Source organism: Larus michahellis, chromosome 2, assembly GCF_964199755.1.
Source record: "Larus michahellis chromosome 2, bLarMic1.1, whole genome shotgun sequence".
NCBI classification, from domain to species: domain Eukaryota; kingdom Metazoa; phylum Chordata; class Aves; order Charadriiformes; family Laridae; genus Larus; species Larus michahellis.
This window is the reverse complement of record NC_133897.1, coordinates 392077-407905: the sequence shown is the minus strand read 5'-3', so window position 1 is coordinate 407905 and position 15829 is coordinate 392077. Positions and strand designations below refer to the sequence as shown.

The following is a 15829-nucleotide window of genomic DNA, read 5'->3' as shown; positions in this document are numbered from 1 at the left end:
GGGGAGACTGAGATGAGATGTGAGGCAGAAATTGTTGGCTGTGAGGGGGGTGAGCCCCTGGCCCAGGTTGCCCAGAGAAGCTGTGGCTGCCCCATCCCTGGAGGGGTTCAAGGGCAGGTTGGCCGGGGCTTGGAGCAACCTGGGCTGGTGGGAGGTGTCCCTGCCCAGGGCATGGGTGGCACTGGGTGGGCTTTAAGGTCCCTTCCCACCCAAACCAGTCTGTGATTCTGTGCCACGGAGCTCCTCTTGCTGCTGCAGTACAGCCCACGGGTGATTAAGGATTATCATGAGCTCAGGATAAAACGTGGATGGCCCCATTCAGCCCATCTGGGACAGTGTCCGCAGGGTCCCCTCCCGCCCTGTGGCGCTGTCGGCGGCTCAGTGCCACGATGGGGTGGGAAGGGGCTCGGGGCTGGCAGGGGGGGCTGCACCCCTTCCCTCGCCTCCCGGCTGCCTGATTTTGGGTGGTCAGATCATCCCCCGCAGTGCTGGACGCGTTTCCTTTGGGTGACGCAGCAGCCCCTCGGGGGTGGGTTTGCAGGGTGGCCAGTGAGCAGCCAGGAGGGCGCTCGGGAGATTCCTTGTGTCCCGGCTCTCTTCTCTCTCTCTGGCCATTTCTGCCCTCCTCGGCCCCAGCAGCTGGTGGCACTGCTGGTGGCACCCGTTCTGCATGGATAAGAGCTGGTGGCACCGCTCTGCCTAGGCAAGTCGGGTTCCTCGTGGGGCTGCCCTGGCTGGGGCCGCTCTGCCCGGCCCTGCTGAGCCCCCTGCCCCCTTATCTGCGTGGTGGGCACTGCTGGGGTCCCGTGGGAGAGCCTTCCTTCTCTCCCGGGCAGCAGGGCCCGTTTTCAGGACCCGGCGGGAGGTCGGCAGCCGGGGCAGGGCCAAGGGACTGCTGTGCATTACGGGGGGCTCGCCCCATCTCGCCCCAGTGTGTGGGGGTTGCTGACGGTGAGCCGGGTCTCACAGTCCTCGGTCTGCGGTGCTGCGGGCTGTCCCGGGGCCAGCGCGGCTGCTCGAAGCTGGTCTCCAGGCGTTCCTGTTGGCAGCTCTCCCAGCCATCGCTGGAGCTTCTTGGCCATCAGGTCGGGGCAGAGAAGAGAGCAAAGCTCCTCTGCCCTACCGGCGCCCCAGGGGAACGCGGGAAGGGCCCTGGCAGTGTCCCAGCGCTCGGTGGGGTCGCAGCATGGCTTCTCGCTTCGGGGTGAGACTCGGGCTGGGTGCTCTGGGCTCACTGGTGGTGTTTTGCTGTATTGGTTTAGGCTGGGATGAGCTGCTTCAGGGCTGGAAACGGTTGAGCAGTGAGGGAAGCGTGTGAAAGGCTGGTCTGGTTGCCGCTGCAGAAGGCGCCTGAATTAACAAGCTAGGATTTGGCCAGAAAGCAGGATTGTTCTTCCCATTCTTGGAGCAATGGCGCAGGATCTGGAACGGTTTGGGCCATTACTGGTCATTCCTAAGACCCCAGGAGTTGATCTGCAAAACAATTGTTAGCTCTTGAGCGCTGTCAGTGTCTGCTCACCAAGTGACATTGTAAACATTTTAATTAGAAACACTGATCATGAGTACAGTAAAAGTGGGATTACAAAAATGAAGCAGAGCTAAGTCGGTGCTTAGTCTGGTGTTTATCCTCCTCTTGCTCCCCGTTTCCACCCCTGCGTGACAGCCGGGAGTGACGCCAGGAGGTGCCTGTGCGTCGGGTGGTCTCAGGGTGACCGGGGACCCGTCTGCCAGGGGGGAGCTCCTCGGCCGGCCAGGCCATGGGGATGGCTCTGAGCTGGTGCAGTGCTGGAGCACATCTTCCTTCTCCAGCGCTGGGGCCTCAGCACAGGAGAGACACAGAGCTGTCGGAGCGGGGCCGGAGGAGGCCCCGGAGATGCTGGGAGGGCTGGAGCCCCTCTGCTGTGGGGACAGGCTGAGAGAGCTGGGGGGGTTCAGCCTGGAGAAGAGAAGGCTCCGCGGAGACCTTCCAGCCCCTTCCAGTCCCTCAAGGGGCTCCAGGAAAGCTGGGGAGGGACTCTGGAGCAGGGAGGGGAGCCATGGGACGAGGGGGAAGGGTTTTGCACTGACAGAGGGGAGACTGAGATGAGATGTGAGGCAGAAATTGTTGGCTGTGAGGGGGGTGAGCCCCTGGCCCAGGTTGCCCAGAGAAGCTGTGGCTGCCCCATCCCTGGAGGGGTTCAAGGCCAGGTTGGCCGGGGCTTGGAGCAACCTGGGCTGGTGGGAGGTGTCCCTGCCCAGGGCAGGGGGTGGCGCTGGGGGTGCTTTAAGGTCCCTTCCAGCCCAAGCCATTCTATGGTTCTGTGATTCTCCTGCAGCCTCTGGTCCTCGGGTGAGGATTGCTGGGCTTCCCAGCTTTCTCCTCCCCTCTGCTCCAGGCAGCCCACGGCACCGGTCTCCCGGTGGTCTCCATCTCCCTGGGCATGTTCCTGCTCTGCCCCTCTCCGGTCTGTCCCTCCTGGAGAGCCAGACCCGACTTCTGCTGCCGCGAGGGCAGGATGGTCCCCAGGGCCAGAAGGATCAGAGGAACTTGATATCTGGAAGCTGCTGGGTCCGAGGCTCCCAGGCTGGTGGAGAAGGTGCATTTATAGCTCCGCCCTAATCTTCTGCAGCGGGAATTTGGCTTATTTGGTGTTATTTTCCCTTGAATTTGTGCTGCACTATTCACTCTGAGGTCATAGCCCGGGTTGGTTTATGCGTTGGCATTTCTTGGGGGAAGAGACTCAGCAGAGTACCTCTGCGGTGGCGTGTCCATCAAAATGACAAGTTCAGCCCTGCGCTACGTAGGGAGAATGTGTGCCATGGAAACAGCAGTGTCCGTGAGTGGGGCACGGCAGAGGCTTCCTCCAGAGGCTTTGTACGATGCCTGCTGCGGGAAGAGGACTTTGGTGGAAACAGGAGCAGAATTGGGTTACGAAGGTGGTCAGAGGAGCCCAGGGTCTGTTTGAGGAAGGTTGTGCTAATTCAGACCAAAGCTTGTTGACCCCAGTGGCCTCTCAGAAGACGGCTGGAAGTAAATGCCTCGGGAATCGGGCAAAACCAAGAGGAACACAGAGCAATATTTCCCTGCTTGACGCAGTGTCCAGTGGTGCGTGGCTGAGGGACTCCTGTGCCAATGGCAGTGTCTTCACACTTAACACTGCGGGTTAGATTTTCTTCTGTGATTTCATTTACTTGCTTTTGCACTGGGCGAGCTTTGAGCATCCCCAGCCTCCCGTGGCAGGGAGTCGGCAGCCTGACAGCATGGCAGGGCACGTGCCTCCCTTTTTTTGGAAACTTGCCGGGTTAATTTGGCTTTCCCCAGCTCTTCTGTCGGAAGAGGCTGTTTGTTACTCACCTGCGCAGTGCTCTGGAGGTCAGATCTTGGACGGGGAGTCTCACCCCCCTGCGCTGCCTCCTCCTTATGCTGTGGCAGATCCTCCTCTGCTCGTTCCGTGGAAGCTCTTTGTGTCCCTTCTGAGCTGGGGACCAGAACACGGTGTTCCGGGGGGGGTAAAGGGTGGATTTTGTACAGTGCCATAACGATGCTCTCTGTCTCGGTCCCTGTTCTTCCTCCTCCGTGCCATTACGCATATCAGACCGTGCCGGGCTGCCCGTCCAGCCGAGGGCTCCGTGCCTGGATGCCCAGCACCCGGTTTTGCCTGTGAAGTCAGGGTGCTGGTCCATGGGCATGGCTGTCCTCGAGTCCCAGCGCTGCTCCGTGGCCCGGCGGCTCATCCCAGGGGAATGTGTAGCCCTGTCCCGCAGGCGCCCGGGGCTGGTGCCCTCGGCAGCATGGTGCTCCCGGCCAAAGCCATCGCCCAGACCAGGCGTGGGTGTCTGGAGGAGCGCAGCCCCCAGCACCGGCTTCTCCACACTGCCTTGGGCACCTCCTTCCCAAGACAGTGACCTTCTGACAGTCCTCTTCCCCTTTTTGTCCACCCAAGGGCTCCCCTCTCCTTCCAGAGAAACTGGAGAGCGTTCGGTGGAGGGACCTGCTTAGGCTGTCTCTGGACGTCCACAGAGCAGCTGGACCCGCTGCGTCTCCCGAGTTCATGTGGTTTTGTTTGTCTTTCAAAAGGGGTGACATCTTTCTGCGAGGTGGGACTGCCGCTGGCAAAATCCGTAACAGTTCTTTTCCAGGACGTTGCATCTATCTGCGTTGCTGATAGCTCTGTTCTTCATTGTTGTTTTCAGCGATTTTCCCGTTACGGATGTTAACTGGCGGGTGCGGGGTGTCCGGGATTCCCCCCGACCTGCAGCACAACACTGGGGTAGTGTTTGCCACCCGCCTCGTCGGGGCGCGGGGCGGTTGTGGGTGGCAGCTGCACACCGCGGTGAAGAGCTCAGCTGTCTTCTCGAATATGAGCAACCAGAAGCGCTGGAAGTTCAGTGGTGCCCGTGGCCTGAAAGCGCTTGGTCTATTTAATCTGTAGATTAACCCACTTCACAGTCGTTGCGCTGATATACGCCATTGTCACATTAACTATTTTTTCCCCTTTTCGCTGTATGAAGTGTTTTGTTGAGGTTCAAGTTCTGCAAATGTTTTTTAGTTTTCTGGGGGCTGTCGCTGATGACCGCACGGCTCGGTGGGTGCTTGGATGGACACTTAGAGATACGTTGGGTCCTGGGCAGTCAGGCAATGAGAATGAAACTGCTCTCGGCTGCCAGGGTGGACAGATCGCGGCAGAGGCGGTGGCAGGAGATGCCGTCCCGCTGGCGCAGACCTCTGCAGGAGTTCCCTCTCCGAGAATTCCAGAGCCTGAGACCCTCGTACCGAGGCGGGAGCAGGAGCAGGAGGGGACGTGTAACCTGGTCCAGCCCGGAGTGGGCTGCGCTGCATGGGGCTGGGGGCTGGCTCTGGGGGGCTCCTGGGCCCCGCTGCACCCCCTTGGAGATGTGAGTGGGCTTAAAGACAGGCACGTTCTCAGCAGTACCCTTCTCTTGTCGATGGTTGTTTCACATACTAGGTGACATCTACGGCTTTTAACATGTTACCAAGACAGGCTGGGAGAGCTGGGGGGGTTCAGCCTGGAGAAGAGAAGGCTCCGCGGAGACCTTCCAGCCCCTTCCAGTCCCTCAAGGGGCTCCAGGAAAGCTGGGGAGGGACTCTGGAGCAGGGAGGGGAGCCATGGGACGAGGGGGAAGGGTTTTGCACTGACAGAGGGGAGACTGAGATGAGATGTGAGGCAGAAATTGTTGGCTGTGAGGGGGTTGAGCCCCTGGCCCAGGTTGCCCAGAGAAGCTGTGGCTGCCCCATCCCTGGAGGGGTTCAAGGCCAGGTTGGACGGGGCTTGGGGCAACCTGGGCTGGTGGGAGGTGTCCCTGCCCAGGGCAGGGGTGGCACTGAGGGGCTTTGAGGTCCCTTCCCACCCAAACCAGTCTGTGATATGATCCTGTGATCCTAAGAGTTTTATTTCCGTTTCTAACGATTGCTAATGGGAGGTTACGCTAAACCATGGGGTCCGTGGCCTGTGTCGCAGGGAGAAGCTGGTTTGGCTTTTCTGGAGGACTTCGTTGCTGGCTGTAATTACCCTGCACCAGGTGTGATCCAGAGGGGTTTACTAATGCTGCTCTCACCACTGACTCTCTTGTTTGTGGCAAAACAATCTCTGCCTTTATGTGCCGGTGTATTAGTCACCGAGCTGTTCCTCGGGAGGATGACGAGGTAGAAGCATTCAGTGAAGTGGTGTTTGAAGACATTTGTCAGGGTGCTTAGTTCCATGTGAGCATCTCGTGGTGTTGTCAGTCTCTGTGGCGTTTTAGCTTGTTTTTTGAAAATACTTCCTTTACCTCCTCTCCTGTTCTTGAGTAGGTGCCTGGAGGGAAGAGAGAAGGACGAGACTTCTCATGGCTTCTCACAGTGTCGTTGTTTTGTGTGTTTTCCAGGGAGGACCGGTCTCGGATAGCTTTGGGAAGCTCTGTTGGGAACATCCCGTTTGGGCTCTGGCTTTCTCTCCTTTCTAGTCTTAACCTTCTGCCGGCGTCTGCTGTTCCCATAATTCCTGTGCGTTTTGCTGGTGGCGTCTGAGCGATGCCACCTGCAACGGGATGAGGAGGACCTGAGGACGGGGGGTCTGTGCGGTCAGTGCAGACCCGGCTTGGGGGATCCAGGCTCCATCCCTTGCCAGGGTGGGGGCTTTTCACACTGTAGGAATGTCCCCTTTCCGCGGGGCGTGCGAGCGTGCCAGCGGCGCAGTGAGCTGTGGCAGACGGCTCAGCCAGAGCGGGAAGCGGGGCAGCGACTGCGCCGGTGTGTTGCTGCACGGCACTGCATCGCGGCCGCATGGCCTCTGAGCCCCAGCCCGTGCCTGTCCTGCGCGGGACGAGCGCTGCCCGTCCTGGCGGGCGCGGGGCGAGGGCGGCAGGGCGCTTCCAGGGCAGGGACAGGCTCCGCACGGGCATCACGCGGGCTTCCTTCGTTGGACGCAGTGTTGGGCGCAGCTGGTTTCCCCCGGTTGCGGGGCAGGATTCTTTAATTTCTGAGGTTCTCTGTACCCCTGAAGGGTTTTATTTCCTCCCTGCAGCACTTTGCATGGGTGTCCTGACGCCCCGCGCCGGCCGCCTGATGGGGCAGTGGCAGAGGGGCTGCTCCCCCGTGGGAGACTTCTGGGCTTCCATCCTCTGAACAAACTCCCCAGCCTTTCTGCGGGCTGGGCTGGAGCTCTCCTCTGCCTCCCGATCCACCGAGGAGCTGCCTCTGCGGCCGTCCTTCATCGGCTGCTGCAGGATCTCTGCTTTCTGTCGAGGCCGGGGGGGAATTTTTCAGCCTCTTCCATCTCCTGGCCAGCAGGCTGAGTTTTCCTCATGACCTCCACTTCTGTTTACCTGTCCCCCGTGTCTTATTTCTGCACTATCCATCCCTTAGTTCCACCCATTTGGTATTTTTCTTTTCATTTCTCCTTTCCTCTGATCCTTTTGGAATAAACCATAGGATTGTCACTGTTATAAATTATGATTCTGGGTGTGGATTTTAAAGCCAGGGCAAGGGCTGGGCTTGAGGACCTGAAGAGGTCTCCTTTAGTCCTCTTCCCAAATTTTCACATGGGCTTTTGTCTTTGGATTTCAAAATACTGGGGAGGTTTCACAGTGTCTGGCCTGATCATGTGGAGTCTGCTCATACCCACAGCCATTGCTGGGGCATCTCCTGCGTGGACGGCGAGGAACACGAAGGACCGTGTCCAACAGCCCGGGAGCAGCCTGGTGCCCGCGCTGGTGGTACCCGGCTCTGCCCGTGGCTTGGAGCAGAGGGAGAGTCAGTCAGGACACTGTGATTAACATCCCTGCTTGCAAAAGTGCCCAGGGGGTGGTTTAATGAGCAGAAGTGATCGCTGACTTGATCTTCTATTATGCCCTGGAGATAACATCTCGTTATTTTCCAGGGCTTCCCTCTGGTGTTGGGGTCTGGACCGGCTTAGGAGGCGATGTCTCTGCGTCTGCTTTGCAGTGTGACAGCGCGGGGTCCACGGCAGGGATGCGCTCCTGCGGTCCATGGCCTGGCTGCCCTCCCGGGGCCTGCGGCATGGCTACCCTTACCGGGTCCGTGGCATGGCCACCCTCCTGGGGTCCGTGGCATGGCCGCCCTCGCCGGAGGGCTGGCGGCGATCGGGCGCTCAGCTCCTCTTGGTGGGCGAGAGGGTGCCGGTGCCCCGGGTGCTGCGGGGATGGTTTGCTTCAGCGCTGTGAGTCCCGGGGGGGAGAAGGTGGCAATTTGCTCGTCAGGGTGGGAGGCGGTGGGAGGTGGCGAGGTGCGAGGGTTGCAGGGGTGGGAGGTGGCGAGGGTTGCAGGGGTGGGAGGTGCGAGGGTTGCAGGGGTGGGAGGTGCGAGGGTTGCAGGGGTGGGAGGTGGCGAGGGTTGCAGGGGTGGGAGGTGGCGAGGGTTGCAGTGGTGGGAGGTGGCGAGGGTTGCAGTGGTGGGAGGTGGCGAGGGTTGCAGTGGTGGGAGGTGGCGAGGGTTGCAGGGGTGGGAGGTGGCGAGGGTTGCAGGGGTGGGAGGTGGCGAGGGTTGCAGGGGTGGGAGGTGCGAGGGTTGCAGGGGTGGGAGGTGCGAGGGTTGCAGGGGTGGGAGGTGCGAGGGTTGCAGGGGTGGGAGGTGGCGAGGGTTGCAGGGGTGGGAGGTGGCGAGGGTTGCAGTGGTGGGAGGTGGCGAGGGTTGCAGGGGTGGGAGGTGGCGAGGGTTGCAGGGGTGGGAGCTGGGGCTGTGCGGTGTGGGAGGAGGCAGAGGCTGATGCTGGAGGCAGGCTCTGCTGTGCTTCTCTGTTTACTTCCCGGCTGTTGTTAACTGTTTGCTGGCTGAGGCTGTGCCTGCTCCCCATGGAAACTGTAGGTGACAGCCTGCTCCGAGTCATCTCCCGCTTCCAGAGGCCAGGGAAGGTCCAGGTGGCCGGTGTCCAACCCACGGCCTGGGGTGTGATGGGGACAAGGACAGGGGAAGGGGCAGGGGCTCCAGCTGGGCAGTGAGGGGCTCTGCCAGGGCTCGGACCCGGAGCAACGCCTCATTTCTCCGGTCTGAGACCCTGGGGATTTGTGGGGGGCTGCTGTTGGTGGAGAGGGTGGGATGTTGTCCCCTGTGAACGGCTCAGTCGGGGTGACCAGAGGGGTTCTCACGGTGTCATTTGGTGTCTGGCCGTGCTGCAGCCCCACAGCTATGCCCAGAGCCTGGCCGTGGCTGAACCCAGTCCCTCCCCAGGGCCGGGGGAAACAGCTCCGTCCCCTTCACCCTCCTCCTGGTGGGGCAGAGGATGGCTCTGTCCCTGCCCCTGGGGCCACAGGCAGGGCCTTGTCCCGCTGACGCCTCTCCGGGTGACGTGCGCGCGCTGCCTGCTGCTGACGCGCTGCGCGGGCTGTGACGTGGGGCTGCGGGGGCTGCGGCGCTGCGCACCCCTCGGCTGGGCAGCCCCGCACGCTCCCTCTTTGGGCAGAGCCTCATCAGTATTCCCGGTGCATGGCTGAGCCGGCTGGAGCTAGTCTGCGGAGCCTAGCGGCTCCGGCGCGTTCCTGGCATGGCACTTGGTGTCCTGCAGCCAGCCATGGGCTCGGCCACTGGCCATGGCACTGCTGGGAGCCCTCCTGCTCCGGCCTCGTGCCGGGCTGGAGAGTGTGTGCCAGGGCTCCGGGGCATCCCGCAGCCTGGCCCAAGTGTGGTGTCACCGTGCTGTGTCCCCTGGCAGCGCTGCCTGGGCTGTGGCACTAACCCTGGTCCCACTGCCCCCCACCATGTTCTGCATGGGGCTGCTGGCCACGGGCACCCTGCAGCCCTGCTGGCACGTAGGTCCTGGGGCTGGCCAGGGTCTGTCCTGCCCTCCTGGTCTGCTGCTGGCCTCTGCCTGCTGCCAGGACGCGGAAAACAGGGCTCCATCCGTGCAGGGAGCCTCATCCCTCCGTCCCCAGCTGCCGAGGTGTTCAGACGCCGCAGTGCTGGTCCCCGTCCATGCGTGCCTCCTCCCACCCTTGGGCCTCTGCAGGGCGACAGCAGCCTCAGACCCAGCTGGGATGGGGAATGCAGCTGTCCCATCCTCTGGGCTGAATGGCCCCTCGCAACTAAACCTGCGCGTTGCAGCAATGCCAGCGCCCGTTAGGTCTGGAGGAGGCAGCCGAGCATTTTACCAGTCACGGTTCAGACTCCTCTGTTTCGGGACTCCACCCTGAAACTCCCACTGGGGACCTGCCAGCAGTGGAAAGTTCCCTGGCTTTGGACTGCCTTCCAGTGCAGCTGGTGTTTAGCCTCTCATGGCTTTTTGTTAATTTAAGCCAGATGTTCATTGCCATAATATTTGTAACACGAGCGTGACTCATAAAAGTGCTGGTAAGAGACTAACTTGCTTCTGTCCCCAGGCACCTGCCCCGGGTCAGGATTGCAAAAGCACCATGTCCCCGTCACGTCCCAGCTCTCGGAGCTCGTCGGCTTCCGGAGAGCCGCGTGGTACAGGGGACTCCGGCAGCGGCCCCTTCCCACCGGGCAGGTGGAGTCGGATGGTGTGACCTGTCCTGTGCGTTAGAGACGCGGGCAGCACCGGTCAGACCCAGTGTAACCGCGCAATAAAGTGCATCAGGAGAGACGCGTAAGGTGCGTGGGGCGTATCTCAGTGGTGGCTGTCTCTAAACACCGGTGGCATCTGGTTTCCCAGTCTCATTCTCAGAACGGTTCCTCCCTCGGTGGCTGTTCCAGCCAGAGCCCTCCCGCTGCCTGGGTCTGGCGGGGTCTGGGCACTTCGGCGGGTGGGAGCGCCTGCCTGCAGCCCCCTGCTGCCTGAAATGCCGTCTGAGGCTCCGTTTTGTTCTGTTTATTTTTAGATGTCTTTTGTTCTTTCTGTAGGAATAATGCCAAGGGGATCACGTCAGTATATATAGCATATGGAAACCTTTGCCTCTTAACAGGCTAATTAGGTAAAAATATCATTATGTTGTTACGGTAGTAAGGACCAGTATCTTCTTGGAATGTAGTGATACGGGTGTTGCATCTGTATTTCTTCTCGGTGCTGCTGGAGGCCTCAGCTGCGTATTGTGCCCAGGTTCTGGCACTGCATTTAGAAAAAGGTGGCAGACAAACTGTAGAGAGTTGAAGCGAGTGCATTAAAAACACTAATAGCTTTAAAAATATGGTCCTCAGGGGGGACAGAGGAGGAGACGTCGTCAGTTGAGGGGAACTCTCTTTCTCTGGACGTTTAAGGTCGTAGGGCAGAATGCGGTCTGCTGCTCTTCCCAGCCCATCAGGGTGCAGCAGCAGTAATGGTCCTTACGTGCAGGCGAGGGGATTTGGACAAGACGGTGGGAAGAGGAGGAGCGGGAGCACGAGGATGGTGCCGTGCTGCAGTGGGGTGGGTCGGACAGACGTCTGTCAGGGTGGTCCACGTGCGTCTGGTCCCACCTCGGCAGCGGAGCGTGGGGTACAGCATCCCTCGGAGTCCTTTCCAGCAGGTATCTCTGTGATTCAGCGACACCTAAAGCCTAGCACTTGGCAGAATATTTTGGAAAAGATGAGATTCCTATAGAAGGTGTACCATCTGGCTTTGTTACAGTAGAAGCTGAACCCAGGATTTTGGGAAGGGCTGAATACGGGTGGCCCCGCTTCATTGCAGGAGCAACTCCCAGTGCCTGGGAGCGAGGAGCTGTGCAAGTGCGGCTGGGAAGGACCTTGAGAGGGTCCCAGTCTGTTCCCTGCCCGAAGGCCGGGTGCCTGGGTCTGAACTGCTCCTGACAGGCATCTGCGTGATGGGCTCTGACAGCTGGGTGATGGAGACGCCGCGCTCTCCGCAGCCAGCCTCGTCTGGTGCTCGGTGATGGAGACGCCGCGCTCTCTGCAGCCAGCCTCGTCTGGTGTGTGGTGATGGAGACGCCGCGCTCTCCGCAGCTGGCCTCGTCTGGTGTGTGGTGATGGAGACGCCGCGCTCTCCGCAGCCGGCCTCATCTGGTGCTCGGTGGTGGAGATGCCGCGCTCTCCGCAGCCGGCCTCGTCTGGTGCTCTGTGGTGGAGATGCCGCGCTCTCTGCAGCCGGCCTCGTCTGGTGCTCTGTGGTGGAGATGCCGCGCTCTCCGCAGCTGGCCTCGTCTGGTGTGTGGTGATGGAGACGCCGCGCTCTCCGCAGCCGGCCTCATCTGGTGCTCGGTGGTGGAGACGCTGTGCTCTCCGCAGCCAGCCTCGTCTGGTGCTCTGTGGTGGAGATGCCGCGTTCTCTGCAGCCGGCCTCGTCTGGTGCTCGGCGCTCTCTGGAAGACGCTCCCCCGTAACTGCGTTCCGCAGAGCTCCTCACTCCGCGCTGCAGTGCGGCTGCTCCTGGGAGACAGGACAGCAGATGATGGGGATGAGGGTCGGATCCAGTCTGGCAGCTCGCGCGTTCCCGTGACCTTGGCACAGATGGCAGAGCTGGAGCTCTGGCGGATTGTCAGGCGCCTTCTGCTCGGTTTCAGACATCGGTGCCCGGTGGCTCGGGAGGCGGAGGAGCTGGATGCATCCCATCTTCTGCCCGAGAGGCACCGACATGGGGTGGGCAGGGCCGTCTTTGAGCTGGTCCTCGGTCTGGGTGGCTGCTCCGTGTTCGGCACTGTGCAGCTGGGGGGGGCGTGCTGCTGAGCTGGGGATTTTACTGTCTGAAAGGTGCAAAAAAATCCGAAGGAAGAGAAGGCCCTCCAGCTAAGGGAGGAGGCTGCTGGGCAGTGGCTCTGGTTGTGCAGTGAGGGGATGGTGGTCTGTGTTACTGACGTGGTGGTGGGAGGGGAGGCGGGGGTGGAACCTGTGGAGAAGGGAGAGGAGGGGGCTCGGCCGAGGTGTTGGCTGTGCCCTGGGGAGGGGAAGGGCTGGACCTGGTGGTGCCTCGGGGCGAGGTGGGATTTAGCTGAGTCCTGGGGCTGCGGGCAGTGACCAGGGCTGGGTGTGTCCGTGGGGGACTGGAGAGGAGGTGGGGCGTTCAGGAAAATCGCGAGGGCATACTGTGGAGGAGGATGAGGGACTGAAGGGAGGGCAGAGTCCAAAAAGCTGGTGTGATTTTGGAAGAGTCAAGGCAGTGGACTCAAAGGGCTCCCTGGGTGGCTTCAAACTGGAAGAGGAGAGATTTGGATGAGATGTGAGGCAGAAATTGTTGTCTGTGAGGGGGGTGAGCCCCTGGCCCAGGTTGCCCAGAGAAGCTGTGGCTGCCCCATCCCTGGAGGGGTTCAAGGCCAGGTTGGACGGGGCTTGGAGCAACCTGGGCTGGTGGGAGGTGTCCCTGCCCAGGGCAGGGGGTGGCGCTGGGTGGGCTTTAAGGTCCCTTCCCACCCAAACCAGTCTGGGATTCTGTGGCAAGGAGGAGGAAGAGGTGCTGATACTGAGGTGTTCCCTGGACAGGCTTTGAGAGGCAGGAGCAGACTGGGGCTGGTTTAGCAGACAGAGCTTTCAGAAAGGTAAAAATAGTTTTAAGGGGGAGTCAGGCCCCTTCCCCCCCGCTCCTTTCTGGAGGGAGAGCGGATCCTGCCTGCACTGAGGAGGAAGAAAGCCAGGGAGAGCGAAAACACTTTGGAGAGGAGGAGGAGGATGGTCCTGGGGCGATGCTGGAGACGGGGGCTCTGCAGGCAGCGGGGGGGGGTGCTGGGGGAGAGGTGCCATGGGGGTCTCGGCGGGAATCGCCCGGGAAGGGGGGCCAGAGCTGAAGGCCGGGGGGCGCCGGGGGTTGGTGCTGAGGGCTCCCCAGCTCGGTGCGGCTCCGATGCCGCCGTCGGGGCTGCGGGAAGAGCCCCGCGGCGGCCGCTCATGGCGTCTGCTGCCGGGCACAGCTTTGGGAAGGGGAAGCGGCGGGGTGGGGGCTCTGGGGGACGGGACCGGGCCGGGGCGGGAGAGCCCCCGGTGCGTGGGGCAGCACGGAGGGGCTTGGTGCGGCGGGACACGGCCCTGGACCCCCGGGGGCTGAGGGGTCTCCCGGAGCCGCCCCCCGGAGCCGCGCGGGGGCGCCCGGCGGCAGCGGCGGGGAGCGGGAGCGCTGCGCCCCCTGGCGGGCACCGCCGGCGCCGCGCCGAGGGGTCCCGGTCCCGTCCGGGCGGTGCGGGCCGGCGCTCGGTGCTGCCCCGGCGGGGCCCGGGCCGGGCCGGGCGGCGGCAGCACCGGCGTGGCGGGTGCGGGCTGGGCGAGCGGCACCGCCGCTCCCCGTGTGCGGGCTGCCGCCGCGGGCACCGAGGGCGGCCAGTCGGTGACATGGCCCCGGCCCTGCCCTGCCCTGCCCCGGGGCCGCCGCCGAGCGCCGCGGGGGAGGCGTGAGCGCCGGCCCGGGACGGCTCCGCCGCCTCTGCCCGCCGCCGCGGCCGCCGCGCGGGGCACCGCCAGCCCGCCCGGGGCGGGGGGCGGGCGGCGGCCCCGGGAGGGGCGGCCCCATCCCCGGCCCCGGCCCCGGCCCCGTTCCGGGGCGGGCCCGGCCCCGCGCTGGCGGCGCGCCGGAGCGCGGCCCGGGCATGCCGGCGCGGCGTGGGAGCCGGCAGGCAGCGGGCGGCGAGCGGGGTCCCGCCGCGCCGCCTCCCCGGGGCCGGCCGGCAGCGGCCCAGAGCGGCCCGGGGCCATGGGGCAGCCCCGCCGCTGAGCATGGCGGAGGGCTGGCGCTGGAGCGGGGCGGGCCGGGGCCCCCCGCGGCCGAGCCCCCGCCGCGCCGTCAGCGTCTGCGAGTCGCTGGACCTGCAGGGCGTCCCCGCCGTCCAGGCCGCCCTCAAGGCCGCCCAGCAGCAGCGGCGGCGGCCCAAGAGCTTCTGCGCGGCGGGGAACGGGCTGGCCGGGGCCCTGCTGCCGCCGCCGCCCCCCGCCCCGGCCCGCGGCAGCCTCCTGGACTTCTTCAGGCTGCGCTCGCCACGCAGGGCCGGGCCGGCGGGCGAGGGCGAGGGCACGGCCGCCCTGCTCGACGGGGCCGACGGGGCGCAGCGCCCGCGCCCCAGCAGCATGACGTTCCTGCCCTCGGCCCGGCAGCCGCACCCCGCCGAGAGCCCCGGCTTCCTGCGGGGGGGCTCGCTGTGGGGCAGCCGCCGCTGGAACCTCTTCGGGGGCAGCGGCCGGAGCAGCCCCGGCCCCAGGAAGAACTTCAGCTCCCTGCGCAAAAGCTTCAGCTTCCGCCTGCGCCGGGGCCACGAGCTGCGGCGGTCGGAGTCCGGGGGGCTCCTGCGCCCCGCACGCCTCCGCACCAAGAGCGAGGGGGACGCCAGCTCCTTGCACACCTGCCCCAGCAAGCGGGACCTGCTCTACCCGGAGCTGGGCCGGGTCGGGGGCAGGCTGCACACCGACGCCGGGCAGGCGGGGGGACTCTGGAGACTCATCACCAGCCGCTTCCGAAGGCGAGAGCGCGGCAGCACCAGCAGCGCGTGCCCCAAGGACCCCCACGGCGGTGCCGAGCCCATCCTCCTGGGCAGTGGGCCACTGCGAGCCCTGGGTAAGTGAGTGCCGGAGCCGTGCTGGCCTGGCGAGAGCCCCCCAGGGTCTGGGGGGACGGGTGGCCGTGGCCCATAGGGCTGGGCACGGGCACCCGATTGTGTGCCGGCGCTCTGCAGGGTTTGCGCTCAGGAAAGCTGGGCTGTAGCGGGGTGGCATGAGCGTTCATGGAGCTGTGTCACACTCCGGCACTGGTGGCTGTGGGCACTGCCATTGTTGTTGGTGCAGAAGGAGCCACAGCATGGCTGTCTGGGAGGGGATGCTCTGGGGGACCAGGTTCTCTTGTCGGCCAGGTAGCTGTGAGTAAAACATGTGTCCCGTGTCCGTCTTGTCCCGATGGTGTCCCAGTAAGGGCAGGGAGAGCTGAGCCTCATGCAGCAGCGTCGGGGGAGCAGAGGGAACTGAAACTGCGTGGGAGGGGGCGAGGGGTCTTGTGAGTGGGCTCCCGAGCAAGTGCTGAGCTCTGTGGGAGATTGCCAGAGCAGAGGCACAGAGCAGCACCGGGGGGTCGGGGGGCACAGAAACGTGCCTGCACCTCCCTCCTGTGAGCAGCTCCCTGGGGCTGGGCTCTGGGCGATGCTCTGCCGGGGTCTTCCCTGGGCCTGAGCGTGTCCTGGAGCACAGCGGTGGGGCAGCCTGTGGAGAGCGGTGGTGGCATCCCGAGTGACATGGCAGAGCGACAGAGGGCAGGACTGGCCGGGGAGGGGGGACAGGACCCCCGTGGGGACGAGGCACGCCATGGGGACCGGCAGCTGCAGCGGCCGCCGGGTGCTTGGCTAGCTGGCGGTTGGCCCCGCTGCCGTGGGCTGTTCCCCGCTGCCCGGGCGTGCAGGGCCCGCGCTGCCTGTGCCTCTGTGCCCGTCCCGCTCCCCGGCCCCGCAGCAGCGAGGGTGTGGGTGAGCCCCCGCCGCCTGGCGGAGGCTGGGAGCGAGAGCCGCGTCCACTGGCTTTTTAAGGCATTGAACGCTGGCCTGTGTGCAC

The 15829-nt window shown here is 63.8% G+C and overlaps 1 protein-coding gene across 3 annotated transcripts in view; it reads left to right on the top strand.

Annotated features, from left to right (window-relative positions):
* AGAP3 (ArfGAP with GTPase domain, ankyrin repeat and PH domain 3) overlaps nt 1-15829 on the top strand; it is a 157641-nt gene that overhangs the window by 33560 nt on the left and 108252 nt on the right. Inside the window, exon 1 of one of the 3 annotated variants that reach the window (XM_074573733.1) lies at nt 13980-14849. The exons of the other annotated variants lie outside the window; for them this stretch is intronic. Within the exon in view, the coding sequence (XP_074429834.1) occupies nt 14018-14849 (832 nt within the window). The 5' untranslated portion in view covers nt 13980-14017. Of the gene's footprint in view, nt 1-13979; nt 14850-15829 lie in introns of those variants that run through there. 3 annotated transcript variants of the gene reach the window in all.